Source organism: Vidua chalybeata, chromosome 9 (assembly GCF_026979565.1).
Source record: "Vidua chalybeata isolate OUT-0048 chromosome 9, bVidCha1 merged haplotype, whole genome shotgun sequence".
Lineage (NCBI taxonomy): Eukaryota > Metazoa > Chordata > Aves > Passeriformes > Viduidae > Vidua > Vidua chalybeata.
This window is the reverse complement of record NC_071538.1, coordinates 404,776-420,196: the sequence shown is the minus strand read 5'-3', so window position 1 is coordinate 420,196 and position 15,421 is coordinate 404,776. Positions and strand designations below refer to the sequence as shown.

Genomic DNA, 15,421 nt, shown 5'->3' with positions numbered 1-15,421 from the left:
CCCAAAGAGTTTGGTAACACCTAATGCAGAGTTACCACTAACTCCATACAAGCCCCTTTCACATCCTCAAATTACACTGGCATTCAATTTCTATAGAATTAGACTTGCATTCTTTTCTTTGAGATACCATGGTGCTGTGTCAAAGACTGAAGGATGTTCTGAAAGGCTTGTTAGTAATTAAGCAGATTGGGCAACACTCTCCCTCCAGTATTTTCAAACAGATTTCTTGTGTCAACAGGCCAACTTCCCTTCCAGACTTTCACCCCCACCCCCAAATTCCCAAGTTCAGCATTACAGATTACCCCCACGCTATCTGTCAGCATGAAAACCTGTGTCAGCAGAATAATTTTATCTGCTAAACTATTTTGCCAAGGGCTGCCACATCCTGGACTGCTTTCCATAATCTTAAAACAGCTGAACAGCAGTCTCAGACTCCTCTATGAAACATTACAAACATCTCACCACACACACAGGCAACAAGACTTAAGACCAATTTAAAAAGCTATGTGTTAGTCTTTATTAGTGCAACACACATCCATTAATGCAGAGGAAAACACAGAACTAACTACACAGCCACCCATCCAGGTGGGATTGTTCTGTGGGATGCTGAGTGCCCAAACACTGCACCTTCACTGATCCACTGCAGGACACGGAGGCTTTGCAGGACTGTTCTTCAGCCTCACATCCCCAGCCCTAAACAATCCAACTGTTTCTCTTTCTCTGATTTGATAGAAAGAGGTAACCTATACATCTGCCCTTTTGTTTTACCTCTAGTCTTCAAAAAATCCTACCCCATCCCACAAGAACCTAAGAAGAATCTTACAATAAGGCCGGCTAAGGGAATTTCCAAGTCTGCTACAGATTTTAGGGGATGAATTTCCCATGATTTTGCTTTTTTGGATGTCATTCTCTTTGCAATGGTTCACTGGTTTTAAGTAACAAAATACTCACTGCTAGTATGTTTGGATCAAAACACCCTGAGTCCAAATGCTGGCACACCTCCATTCAGGTATGCAAGTGAAATGATTTCTTACACAGAAAAAATGGCAGCACAAGGTTCCAGAACATATATACCTCCAGCTAACCACTGCATGGAAATTAGGGATTCCACAGTTAGCTACGTGGGGGGAAATAGTGTATTTGCTGAACTATAAAAGCTAGCATGGGTATTATCACAAAAAATTACTTATTTCGGTAAGAAATTGTGGGGCTGAAAAAAAAGCACATATATTGGAAGCTTCAGTTGTTAAGCACTAAGCAGAACCTAACCAATCCAGTCATGTTCGTGGAGCTGCCATTCAGTGACAGCTTTATAAAAGGAAGAAAATGTGTATGGGAGGAGTAAAATCTAAAGAAATGGTCAGTATATCCCACATTCTGGGTCTTCTAAAGAGTATTGCACGATCAAACATTCACACCATCTTGATACAGCCTAGGATTTTAATTGCAGTGTGAGCGTTTCTTCTGCTAGAGAGGACAAATAAAAACCCAGGAAGAGTAATTCCTTGCAAATTTGCAATTCCATTTCTCTTCGTTGCCTAAATCCAGTGCTGATGCAAACCACCTGGTTCAGGCACAACAGTTACACTGGCACACTTAGCTACTGTACTGGCCAGGAACAGTCAGACATCCGAGGATTTCTTCTTGCTTTATCTACATTATTAAACATCGAACCTGTCAGGAAGTTAACCCTGTCACATTCCTATAGCTGCTGAGTGCTGCAAAGACATGAACACAATGTGACCTTCCAGCCCATTCTGACAGCAGTGCCTTGCCATTGAGCCCAACACCTTGCTCATTCCTGGGGGTAGGGAAGATACAGAACTTCAGAGCATTGTGGTAAAAGACTTCCCACCCATCTCTCTGTGTTCCCAAGTCCTTCACCACTAACAAGAGTTTCGTGCATTCCATCATCTCTCTGTAATGCAGACACAAGTACATTTCCCCCAGCTTCAGAAAGATGACTGGTTCTAGTAATTCTCAACCAGTGTCTCTCTCAAGTGAGTAGTAATGCTTCAAATGCACATGGGATGTACAAATCAATCCCTTAGTATCTGGAAGATGATTTTTCTGCCTGATAGTCAAAAATCACAATACAAATCCTAAAAACACTAAGAAATGGTCTACCTTAACATCATCCATATCAAAGCAAAATTCACTTCCTGAGATAAACAATATTTGCTGTAAGTACAAGTACTTCAGAAGTAATTTCAGCTTTAGCAAATTTTCTTATACTAAAAATACAAACATCACTTTCTAAAAATGTATCACAGTCAGAAACAAAGTCTTCCTTCCTATTTACCCCATTCCTTTGCTTGACTGGGATTTTGAGGACAAATGCAGACACTGCTGACTGGGATCTACTGCAATATTATGCCTTTTTGAAAAAGTGAACAGCTCCATCTAAAAGGTCTTTATGTTCCAAAGCCAATTAAATAGACAGGTATGCACAAGAAGTATTTATTCTTATTCTCCTTTCTTCCACAGATTTCTTTATGAAGTGTCTGGCTGCTTTTCCCTGCTTCTCTCTGGCTTCTACGCCCTACTGATAACAGTTCAAACAAGAGAGGTTTCTGATTACCACTTCAACTAATCAAGGAGAGGGAACAACTTCTTCACCAGACCTGGGAGACAAGGGCTTACTCTGTAATGAGGGAGCTTGCAGCTGGACACGTCTAAGGGTCAGGACTGCAAGGCATGGAACGTATAGCAGGATTTCCTGAGTATTTTGAGTACTAAAGCAGCTTCAAGTCATAGCTACTGAAATTAGCACAGGTATGAGCAAGCAGGTAAGCTCTCCAAGTCTGACTTTTTTTCCTAAAAGGATTCTAAACACAGTTCCTAATCTCTGCAGGTATAAATGGAGCAGACAAACTGCTATATGCTGCCACTGAATTAAAAAAAATGCCAAACCAGGAGAAATGAGATTTACAAGATCTAGCCCTTATTGCCAGAAGGATTCCAAAAGAGGAACCATTATATAGATGCATCTTCCCCTAAGCAGGAGAATAAAGGACATTTCAGATTTCAAGCTCAAGGCTTTAAAACACAACACTAGCTGTTATTAATGATTCAAACAAAAATCTCTGGATAGCAAACTTGCTAGGCAAAGAGGAATTTCTAAGCAGCTTACCTCAATGGACCATAATTCAACATTATAAAGGCCAGTATCACCATCACACACAGCGTCCTTCTCTTCGGAGATGATACTTTGAGCTTCTGGTTCTAGACAGAGTAAACAGAAGACACTGAGTAAAAGAGGGGTACACATATGCAGGGGTATGTCAGAAGCCAAGTTGTACTTGATCATTAGATTTATACTCGCCTAATTATTTGTGAATACATTCCTGAACTACTTAAAAACAAAACTTTGCTTTATACATTATGTTCGGCTTCTATCCAGTGAAATATTCAGAAGCACCATGAAGTAAAGAATGAAAAGTCTACGAGATAATGTGTCAGCTACCGGTGAAAGTCATGCTTGAATTGGGATGCTGGGCTAGAAACCATCAAAGGTCTTACAGCCAGTATTTCCCCAACTCTGTTGTAGCATCTTCCACCTGAACAACTGTTTTCATATAAAATCAGGCTTTCATCACAATCTCTTACCTCTAATACCACTTCATCCAGCTGCCTCTTCAGCGTGCTGTTTTCTTTCTTGAGTTTCTCATTCTCCAGCAGGGCTGCCTCCAGCCTGGCCTCCAGCCCCAACATGTACTCCTTCTTTTTCTTGCGTGACTGAAAGGCTGACTCACGGTTTTTAATCATGCGCTGTTGCCGCCTCAAGACGTTGACCTGAACACACAATACACACAATACACAGGCTATTAACAATCCACAAGTTAAAACTGCCTCCATTTCATGCAGAATTTCTGCTACTCTGCTTTGTCACAGGTCTGCACAGATAGCTTCCCATACTCTGCTTCAAATGAGCTGGAATGGTCAGCACAGAGGCACCTCTGGATCATGGTACACCTAAGGAAAAAACAGGTCCTGAACTGTCTCAGTTTTCTTCTGTATTCTCATAATTCTATATGCAGGAGTCATCAAACATATACTCGAGTTTGATTGGATCAATGAAATCACAAAGACAAAAACTACCTATCTTCAGGTCTGCAAGGCAGCAAGCCTTTCACCTTGACTTCTCCCTGCACCATTTTACAGGCTACAATCAGTCATCTGCTTTCCTAACAGGAAATTTCTAGGCTTTTCCAGTCAGTTCTGTATGGAAGTAATTTCCATACTGACTACACCTGCTTCTGTACCTTTCCCACCTATGCTACACAGTTTTTGAGATTTTGAATAGTGTTGCTCATCTCAGATTGCACATTCTATGTGTATCAAGCACTTACACAACAGTTTAAATGCAGTCTCTGGGTGCATCTGCACTAACATCGTAATTCAGATGAGGAGTGTGGCTTGGGTTCACATTTCCTGACTGTCCCACTAAAAGCGCTTCTCTTCACATCACAGAACAGTCTCTGAGAGCACACAAACTGGATTCCTTCAGGATAAAGCTCAACCAGCAAACATACTCCAGGAGAGCATATAATTAATTCTTACCACTAGCAGGCATTCAGTCTGCAAGACCAGACTGGGACAGCTCAAAGCAACCCCTTCCCATCCTCCAACAGCCCTGACGACTGATGTTTTTTCCCAAGCAGGAACACTCCATCATCTTTTACCACTTATTCATTTTGTGGTTTGCACTGAGTGGGACAACCCAGACCGAAAGCATCTTGCTGCTGACAAGGATAACAATGATGGATACAGCAGAATTATACAAAACTACTTGAAATACTAAGTTCAAACACTAGACTGTTGATTTCCTTTCCCTCACAGATTAGCAACTTTGTTTTCATTAGGAACAGAAGACTTCCATCACACTTTTAAGCTGTAACTGGATGTGCCTCAATGACAATTACACTGACAGATAACACTGAATGATCCATCTTACATAGACCTGAATATCCTTCAGTAACTACCAGCACAGGCCCTGCTGCAACCTGTATCTCTCAGACCAGGAACATTAAAGAAAAAAGATGAGAACTATTCCAGAAGTATTATTCTAGGGAAATAATACAATCACAGAACAGTAACATTAACTAACTCCGATTTTGAGTCCAGCTATGTAAAAAACCGTAACCACAGCTTTTCCACTCTCTCCTTGTATCTACCTGCACACAGACAACATGTTGTTCTAAGGCACTGGCATCTTCAACAAAAAGTGGCCACAAGCTGTTTGAAGACACCGTTCTTCATGATGCTGTGGTTTGGTGGCAAAGAAAGAAAACACGTTACAGTGCATTAATGTTCTGGGCTGCCTCCATGTTGGTCTAATTGCTTTTTATAAAGATCATTTACTATATGTCTAGTCTGCTTTCACCAGCCAAAGTTTGTGAAAGTGAAGCTGTTTGAACTTACTCCAGTTCCTCTCTTTGGCAGGGAATAGAGAAGGAAAACATTTTAACATATTTTCATTAACACTAAGCTTTGTCTTGAATTTTTAAAGTACAATATTTAACATAAAAAAGCTTCTGCAGACATATAAAAACTGGACCAAAAAAAGATTCAGGCTAGCCAAGAACTGCAGTGTACAGAACACACCAGTCCATGGCCAGGATCACTTAAACTGTTCAGAGATGAAAAAACAAGGAATGAGTTCATGCAGCAGTTTGGCTCAAGTTGTGTGCTATTCCAAACAGGGAGTTACATTCCTCTTTTTAAAAAGACCCTCTGCATCATGAACTCAGAAAAGACCAAACTGTTTACATCCATTCTTGTTTGCAGACCTGCTCAGGATTATTCATTACTGGACAGCTTTTAATTACATGTCTGGAACCTCTGGCAAATCTACATGCTTCTCCGAAGAAAAGAAGATGTTAAGAGCACCAGTGCAGTGCCTCTACACTAAGAGTACATCCTAAGGTACATCTGTCACTGTTTCAGACACTGCCATCTACATTTTATGTGTTACTTATCCAGATTTCTCTACTTTGCTAACAGTTGTCCAAACGCTGTGAGGAGCAGCAGCTCTCCCCAGCCTAATTCCAGGTACCCTGTACAGTATCTGCATTTCAGTCTATGCCACACCAACTACATTATGACTAATTTTTAAGCCTTGCTTAAATGAAATCGAGCATTTGTGTCCTGAAGTTATTTTGTTTTAATTTACAATCCTTAAACAGCATAAGGTCCTCCTTGGTCAGCCCTCCAGGTCTTGCCTGGCTTTTCTCAGGGAATATGCCACAATTGCACACCCAATCCCACCTAAATGTGATGCAGGAAATGGAAAGAGCTGTGTGAGTGAAGTGGTACAGGAATGCTGAACCTGGAAGCAGTATGGCCATCAGCATTACACAGCTGGCCTAGCACCAAGGTAAACATGCCCACTGCCCAAGCACTTTGATACTCGGGAGGGAAAGGAACTAATTTATAATGTCAGTCTGCTTCAGCAACATTGCTTTGCACAAATGCTGAACCAGGATTAAAGGTAGAAAACGCCTCTGCTAACTTCTTTTACAGCCCCCAACTTTTAAAGTTGTATCGTATTGATGTTCCACTCAAGACAGCAACTTCTGGTTCTAAGGAAACACAGACCATGAGGGAGAACATTTGCCTTAAAAACAATCAGTAAACAGTGATGCAACTTCTGCTTTCTAGCTTTGAGAACCACACCACCACTAGCAGAGACACACACAAAAATGCTGTAAATATGGAGAACTGGCAGGTTCATTGCAACCCCTTGCTTCAAACAGCACTAACCAGATTCAGATTGTCCTCTTATCTTCAGAGATTTTAGAGAGTCATGCACTTTACAAATAAACACTGCTACCTCAATTTACTTCCAAAGAAAACTCTATTGTGAGCAAAATATAATGTCCATTCCAACACAAGCTGTACTTGTAGAAGCAAGAATGTCTCTCATACTCCAGAGTTTTTGTACATGTGCTGGGAAAGTTAACAAAGAGCTGTAAGTACAAACCATTCAACACAGCATTAGCTGGCTTCTTACCCCAGCTTATGAAAGACACATCTTTGATTGCAGGAATACAGGACTTTGATTGCAGGAATACAAGACTAAGGTAAGGTTTTTTTGTTCTCACAGAAGTTCTGGGTTTTCTCGTCTCTAAGTCAACAGAACACAACTTGCTTAATGGGTTTATGATACACAAATATTACACAATGTACAGCACAGACATGAGGATTCTTCAACAGAAATCCACACTTATGCTGAAGTTATTTTGCATAACTAATCTTTTCTAGATTTTCTGTATTCTGACACTTCCCCATGGCTGCCAGGCTGCACATGTGTGCCACGAGGATACGCAGAGCCTCACACCTATAGCTTGCCATCAGCCCATCCTAGTGTAATCCACTGGCAGTCTGAGTGTTAAGCTAACAGTTTATCCCCCCTAAACCCAAAAGAAAGTCCTGCGGTGTTTCTTTTTATCCTGCAACATTTGCTTAGATTAGCGAACAATAACACATGTTACAGAGCTCAAATGACAGCTCCATCTGTGCAGCCCTGAGTGCCACATACAGTGTCCAAGGCAACTGGGAGATGTTTTAACCCTGCTGGCCCCAGCTGAATCCCAAAACATTTGTTTCTTCTCAAAGCACTTTTTCACAGCATGTGCCAAAGAGCAGCTGCAACTGTTTCTTCATGTTGTAAAAAACACAGGTAAGATGTGCAGTATTTCACAAGTCTTAAAACTGCTTCCCTAAAATGGCTTTGGGTGGAAATACCAACACAACCACCCTTGGAAACAAACACCTGTTTGGTACCCCAGCTACACATTTGACTCCTGATGTCATGGATATGTATATGGAATCTGATGACAATAAGGGGATTTTGTCAATTAAACCTTACACTCAGACACTGGCAAGGTGCCATGCTAGCCCTGCTTACAGGGAGTCACAAATCTAGTGACTGTAGGTCATTGATATGTGGTCTCTTGAGTTAACTTTGCATGACAGGGAATTCTCACTAAAAATGCAGCACACTTAACTGCTCTGCCTACTACAGACCTTTACTTCTTGCACATTGAGTATCAAGTTTCCACTGTACTCTGGCTGCTAAACTATTGGTAGCACAATATTTTCATTATAAAACGCAGCCCACACACAAATATAATTAGTGAGGAAAAGTAACCATCAAGCCTGAGCAGCAATTTCAGACACTAGGAAATTATACAGCAACATCCCTCCAAAGAAGCTGAAGGAACAGGCTTCCCACTGCTTTTGGGAAGCAGTGACCTGCACTGCTAATAAGCAGGGGCCAATACAGCAAAATTTCACATGTTTCCACCAGTATTTTCTCCCTTACACTGACATGTGATAGGACCCTCAGCTCACAACTGTGCTTGGAATACCACATAGGGGAATGACAAGAGTTTTGAAGTCACCAACAAGAAGCTTTGGTCCTTTCCACAAGCATGTCTTCTTTGGACAACAAAATGCTATCAAAGCAGCTCCAAATTACTAGGAGTTAAATCAAGTTAACACCCAGCTTGCTAAGATGTCAGAGCTGAAGGAGAAAAAAAAGCCCACTCATATCTCAAAACCTACTGTTTACACCTACTGCTTACTGTGAGCTACTACGGAAAAACTTACTTATTTGCACTGTGATTGTTGAGAGCTTAACCCTCTTCTACTCATTCAATAAATGACCAAATGGGAGCCTGAAGAGATTAGGATCAAATGGAACTCAGCAACTGAAGTTTCTAAAAATCATGAGTAAAATCTGGAGAGATAAATGGGTATGGAAAGAGAATGAGGCATTGAAATTTCCAACTCATCTGCTTCCAAAGAAACATTTTTATTATACAGATTAGGAAAGTGATTTAGCACTAATCAAAACTCAGATCAAATCTGCCTGTATGTAAGAGTGGTCCAGCCATGGAAAGCTCACACTTGAGAAGACAAGTTACAGAAAACATCAATCAGCACTTCTTCTGCCACTACACTCCCACACCTGGTCTGCAACTCCATGCAGGCCAGCACATATTTAGCTGTTCCTCCCTGTTCTGTGCCAAACTGCTAAATTCCCTGCTTACAGCTGGAAATCCTATTAAGAGTGTCCCTGAGACTCTGAAGGGACCATGAGGTCCCACATGCAGGTAACTGAGAGAGGCACACAAGACTAGGTTAGCAGCTATCACAGAGTCAGAACTTACATCCAGCCCCAAGGCTGGGGAACTGCTCTGGAGCAAGGGCTTTGTCACCGGGATTTTGCCGCTGCTGGAACCATTCCCAGAAGCAGAAGCCAGCGCTTTCACTGTGTGGTTCTGAAGTGCTGGGGCCCCTCCAGTGACTGCAATGACTGGCTGAGAGGCAGGAAGCACCCCAGAAGCCTGGAGCTGTACCACAGCCGGCTGGGGCAGCATCACAGATGGACCTGGAACACAAGAACAACAGCGCTCTGCACAGATGAAATGGATTTGAACATCACCACTTTGTAGGGGGCATTCTGCTATCCTCTCCTGCCCTGCACAGCTGATCTCAAATCCATCCGTATATTGCACAGAACAAAAATGGAAAGAAGTCGTTCCAAAGTTCACAGGACTCTTAATGCATCTTGCAAACCAAAACTACAGACATTAAAGAAATCCAATAAATGAAGCTCTGACCCAAGAGCTCTTCAAAGTTCATAAAATTCGACACTTGTTATATACATTACTCAGTATTGCTAATACTTGAAGCACTCTGAATAACCTTTTCACAGAATTTAGCCGACTTACCTCAATCCTCCTTCTCCCTTTTGTCCATAAGTACTTTATTGCTGTATTCAATGGAAAACTTACTAGACAGAAGTGACTCATGCCACATAGATCAATTCAAGCTAGCAGAGAGATGGAAGATGAACAAAAAAGACAATGCAAGTTACACTTTCAAAACTTATGCTGAAGCTCCAATTCACACTAAGACCATTTTTTTAGAAAAATGTCTTATGCAAGAAAGTTTATACAAAAGCTGAATCGAGCTTAAAGAAAAGCTGTCAGAAAAAATGAGGTCATTTTGACAGAGTTTGAAATGGAATTAAAAACAGTCACTTCCAAGAAATTTCAGTCCAACAACTACATTTAACTCAAGCAGGTGCTTGAGTAATATTTTGTTGTCTGAAAACACGCTAATGTCTGTCTAATCCTTTGTAACAGGATGACCTCGCCAGCTTTCAGAAAGAGCACATTCCAGCTGAGCATTCCAACCAAAATGCTCGACAATGGATTACAGCACTTATCCAGCCTTCTGGAAGGCGAAAAGTGAAGTCATTTACCTAGTGCCAAGGTCTTATGTATGGGACAAAACTAGAAAATTTTTCTTTTTTTTTTTTTTTTGCAGACACAATCTCGAAGACATCATAACTTAGTACGACCCTGTTTAAGAATCTTAAATAATGAATTTGAGACTATTTCAATTTTTTTTTAATGTATAAAAGAGATGATGCTCTAAGACTGTGCTTTCTCCTTCAGGATTTTATAAAAAGGGCTGTACAAATAAAGTTTCTCATGTTTCTTTGAAGATAATGGCATATTTCAAACCAGTAGCTCCAACCTGTCATATGCAGCGGATTTAGACTAATGAAAAAAGATCCTTATGGTTTTTGTTATGGAAACTGCACAAGAGAAATTTTAAACATACCATCAGTTAAACGAAAGCATAGACATACTTTCTCAAAAGTATTTCCTCTATACTGTCTCACAGAAACTACTGTTCTGACTTTTCTTCAGGGAAAAGGAGAAGCTGATCTTCAGAATACTAGACTTATATCCAAAGAAATCCATATCCCCAGCATTCCTTATTCCAGATGGTATTTTATCAGCTGGAACATCAGAAGGAATTAGAATTAGGTCACGTTGACTGTGCTGACCTGTGTTTTAAGCAGTCTAGCAATCTTAGGCATGTTACAACAAATGTCAGCATCTCCAGATTTGGCTGAACCCCTGATGGAAGAGAAATCAGTGATGGAGACAAATTTTTCCCAATTGCAATAATTTCTAGATATGTGCCCTTAAGAATTTGTCTCCTTTTCCTTCCGTGCCCCAGTGCCTATGCAATCAACTGCAAGGGACTGTGGCCATCAGCTGGTGAAACGAGCAACTGCAGCTGGCAATTGCTGCAAGGCAAGCAGTGTCCCTACTGCCCTAGCTAGAGAGTGAAGAAATGCTTTGGATCCAGAAATGAAAGCTCGAGCTACTTCAAAAATCAGTAACAGGGTAACTGTAGCAATGAAGAATTATCATGGGGCAGGAAGTCGCTTTCCTCTTGTTAACATCAGCAACTTTTCTAACCTCTGACACAGCTCTCAATTTTTAGCAGATTTCACAACATTCTATTTAATGCTGTTTAGTGAGCTAAAAAGCCATAAACCCATGCTCCCTCCATCCTCTGGAAGAGTTTCATGTGGGTAAAAAAAACGCTTATATCACTTCTCTCAATCTTTCCAGCTTCCTTCAAGCCATCCTGGAAGATTTTACTGGATCTTCCTTCAGTTATGACAGAGCAGCACTATAATCACCTTATGCACCACCTGACATTGCAAGCAGAGCAGAGCAAAGCATCCTTACAGATCCTTCCAAATCAGCAGTTTTATCTCCACAGCTGTCAGTGTTCAGCACAGCCTCTGTCTTCCACTCCAAATAATGGAATTATATAATCCAGTCTTCCATTTTACACGATGCCCATGTGAGTGCTGTTTCTCACAGGACAGGACAAGAGGACTAAGGCCATCTTCTCAGCCTAAAGCTTTTCCAGCAATGCATGTAGAGCCTTTTTTTCTCCAATTCCTCCTCTTTTGTACACCAAACCTAACTTCATCCTATCAGCCATCCCAAAGAGACAATGCTACCACCAAGACCTGGCCCAGTCAAGACAATTCACCTACCTTTAGGAGGTGCTGGCTGGATGTTCACAACTGGCTGATTCTTTGGCAGTGGCACAAGCGTGGGAAGAGTTTGAATAATGATGGTTTTAGCTGGGATGCCAATGTTAGCCTGAGCTTCAGGCACAGCAGGCAAAAGGGGTTTGGGCTGTATCAAAGGCCTGGACACTGTCTGACCACACTTCTTCAGGCTCCTTGAAGAATTATTTGCTAGAAAAGGAAAAAAGGGTCAAACTTGGACCAAGAGGCATAAAATACATAATTCAAGCAATTTTGAAGCAGTTTTTAATGTGGGGCTTTTATCCATCTATAATATTTGCTAAAAATAAACTTATCTAATCAAATATCCAAGTCATAAATGATAATACATCTAGTGTCTGTTAGTCAGTAGCATTAATTTGGATGCAAGACAACACACATATTATCTATAGGATGAAAGTAACTTTCTCTCTCATACCAGATCGAGAAGAAATGCTCACAGCAGGCTTCTTCCCTCCATCTCCTTCAGGGGATGCAGGGCTTCTGCAGCTCTTGCTGTAGAGAGAGACTGGAGACATCTGGGAGCTACAGCTGAAGTCCACATCATCCTGCAGACAGAAAGCACAAGAAATTAACACTTCAGAAACTCAGAGCAGTATCTACCAGCAGTTCAGAGTATATCTGCTTTTTATCACATCTGAGTTGCTGCTGCAGCCAACAAGAGAAAGGTTTTACTCTGCAATTTGATTCTGGCCAATGCCACGTACCACTAAAAAAAAAACAAAAACAACAAGTATTTCTCCCCATCAGCAGAGCAATGAGAGGCAGAGGCCAACTCTGCTAGACCCAGAAGCCTTTGGAAGGCATTTTGTTTGGCTAATGAACATAGCTGAGGAAAGAGAGCTGACCGTGCTCTTATTCAAATGGGTCACAGAGAAGAGATAAGAAAACACCACTGACAGGTTTTTGCAAGGGCTGGGAAAATAAGCTGTTTCCTCTTATGCCATGAGTTTGGTCAGAGGAGTAAATCACAGGGTTTTGCTTTGTCAGAGCTGTTGCTGTCTGTGATACATGGGGGGGTTTTGCATACAGGCACATTCTGCACTGGAGAGTCCACAGATGGTGGTGAAGGGACCGAACAGCTGGAAGTGGCTGGTGATAAAGGTTCTGTCTTCACGTTTGCATCTGCAAGAGTCAGGTAAAGACAATTCACTGCACAGGTTTTTAGCAATGGGAAAAGTAAAGAACACACTGTCCTACACCAGATATTTCATTCCCAAAGCAAGGCACAGCAGAAAACGTAGGGAGATTAAAGGTATAAAACAGCTTGGCTCGTAGGGCAGCCCTTGCGAGCTGTACCCATCCTACAGAAACACAGCCTAATTCTCATCACAGAGCAAAAGGCTGTAGGGCATCAAACAGCTCCACATGAGTTTTAAGAGCTCACCCTTGTGGGGCAGGAGGGGAAGAGCAAGACCTGCAAAATATAGGTGCATAATTACCTGCATAAGCATGGCCTGTAATATTCCAAAGGTCTGAGTCCCAAGACATCAAATCCAAATCAAAATGAAAGTTATAGAGATCATTTTCCTGAAACAACAGTTCAGAAAAAGAGACAAGACAAAAAGAAAGATGCGTTGACACCATCAGCCATTATGTTCACGTTCTTACAGCTCCAGAAAACAAAACAAACAGCATAACTATCAATCACAGGTGCCTTAAGGTATGCAGAGATGAGAGTCCTTAAAGGAGAAATTCTCAACTGAAACACACAAAACAAGGCTTCTTTTAAACTTACACCAGTAGGAAGGGTCAGGTTAGTTTAAGATCATCACTAATTATTGTACTCTTCTTTGTAATTTGTAAAGCAAAAGTTCTAAGTTCATTGAACCATCTCAAAAAAAACACAAGTCTTGGGAACCTGGTGCCATCCTCTCCTTCATCTGCCTTAAAAAATCTATTTAATGCTCTTGCACCATTACATCTCAAAGCACTTTACAAACAAAATCACCAGGGACAGTTTACCAGCAGGAAAACGGACACAAGACTGATCTGCCCAAGACCTGATTAACAGTATGTGTTAGGTCTCCCTATACTTGAATACACTGATGTCAACATCTAAAGCCAAGAACACCAAAAGTTTCCTTTTCCAACAAAAATCAAAACAAACAGGCTAAAATCACTTCATACATATTATTTATCATATGACCTTCAAAACAACAATTGGGGTTTTTCTCCATTTATTCTGCTTGTGCATCTTAAGTCTCAGTTTCCTATGCAAATGTGGCCCTTTATGAGCACTTCCATGAAAAATATGAACATGACCTAACCAGCTTATACAAATATTTTCCTGAAAACCAATCTAAAATTACACCTTCCCCTATATTCTCAACTTGCCTTGTGAAGGGAGGCTCAAAAAGCCTGCAAACTGCATAATGGTACTTACAAGTTAGAATGAAAAGCTCATCAGAGCTCATTTCAAGGAAGAATGACCAAAAAACCACAACATGAACTGTGCACTAAGAGCCCTCACCCAGGCAAGTAATGCTGACCTGCTGATGGAGAATACCTTTCCCTTGTACAAGCACTCTGTTCCCAGATTTTCTCCAGTGACTGGTTTTACACGTGTAGGAATGCTCTTAGAACCTGGGGTTTACATGAGGTGATAACCCGGGCTTGTGCTGGAGGTCGATTGGGACACAGTGAGCAGAGACACGGCAGGGGAAGAACACGAAGAGGAGAATCCACGAGGTAAATGCCCGGGGAGACAAAAAGCAGTATGGACAAGTGGGCAGCGAAAACGACAGGGATTAATGCAGAAGGTTGCAAGCAAAGGTTTTTAGAGAAAATCCGACATTAAAGAAGAAAACAAGAAGTAATCCAATAGGCAAAGGGATAAAGAAGAGCCCGGGTGGACACAGGTGTAAAGTACCCACCGCTTTCTCAGGCAGCCCCGAGCCAGCGCTCCCCCAGCAGCGCCCTGCGGGGCTCACCTTCACCGGGGCAGTGACAAGGCCACTCCTCCTCCCCGACCCCTCGCACCCTCACCCTAACCCTACCCTCCCGCTCTGCAACCCCCGCACTGTGCCTCAGCCATCGGTATCGCTGGCACTTTCCTGCCAGGCTGCTCCGAGGCCCCCCGAGCCGGGCCGGGGCTCTCACCGCCGGCAGAGCGCGGATCCGGCCCCCGCCATCCCCGGCACTCACGTCGGGCTCGTCCTTCGGGGCCGCGGCGCCCAGCAGCTCGCTCAGCTCCTCGCCCAGCACAGCCTCTGCGGAGAGAAAACGCGCTCAGCGCCGGCCCGGCCCCGCCGGGGAGCTCTGCGCCCGCCCGGCCCACCGAAGCCTCGCTCACCCCAGTCCAGGCCGCCCCCCGGGGCGGGCAGCAGCCCCGCCGGCTCCCACTCGGCCTCGGCCGCCGCCATCGCTTCCCGTTCCTCTCGAAACACACGTCTGCTTCCGGCACGGAGGGCCGGCCCCGCCCGCCACGGCGGCCGCCGGCGGACACTCGGCGGGCGGAGGCGGCGCGGGCTCCCAGGGCCGCTGTCCGCGCTCCGA

General features: G+C 42.7%; 1 protein-coding gene across 3 annotated transcripts in view; it reads right to left on the bottom strand.

The window, feature by feature from the left end:
- ATF6 (activating transcription factor 6) overlaps window positions 1-15,365 on the bottom strand; it is a 75,032-nt gene extending 59,667 nt beyond the window's left edge. Inside the window, exons 1-9 of one of the 3 annotated variants that reach the window (XM_053950779.1) lie at window positions 15,219-15,365; window positions 15,071-15,135; window positions 13,366-13,453; window positions 12,954-13,048; window positions 12,342-12,471; window positions 11,888-12,094; window positions 9,180-9,400; window positions 3,610-3,795; window positions 3,134-3,225 (exon numbers count right to left, since the gene is read on the bottom strand). In XM_053950779.1, the coding sequence (XP_053806754.1) occupies window positions 3,134-3,225; window positions 3,610-3,795; window positions 9,180-9,400; window positions 11,888-12,094; window positions 12,342-12,471; window positions 12,954-13,048; window positions 13,366-13,453; window positions 15,071-15,135; window positions 15,219-15,288 (1,154 nt within the window). In that variant the 5' untranslated portion in view covers window positions 15,289-15,365. The remainder of the gene's footprint in view (window positions 1-3,133; window positions 3,226-3,609; window positions 3,796-9,179; window positions 9,401-11,887; window positions 12,095-12,341; window positions 12,472-12,953; window positions 13,049-13,365; window positions 13,454-15,070; window positions 15,136-15,218) is intronic. The other 2 variants (XM_053950778.1, XM_053950780.1) reach the window with 2 other exon arrangements.
- Window positions 15,366-15,421: the final 56 nt, after the last annotated feature.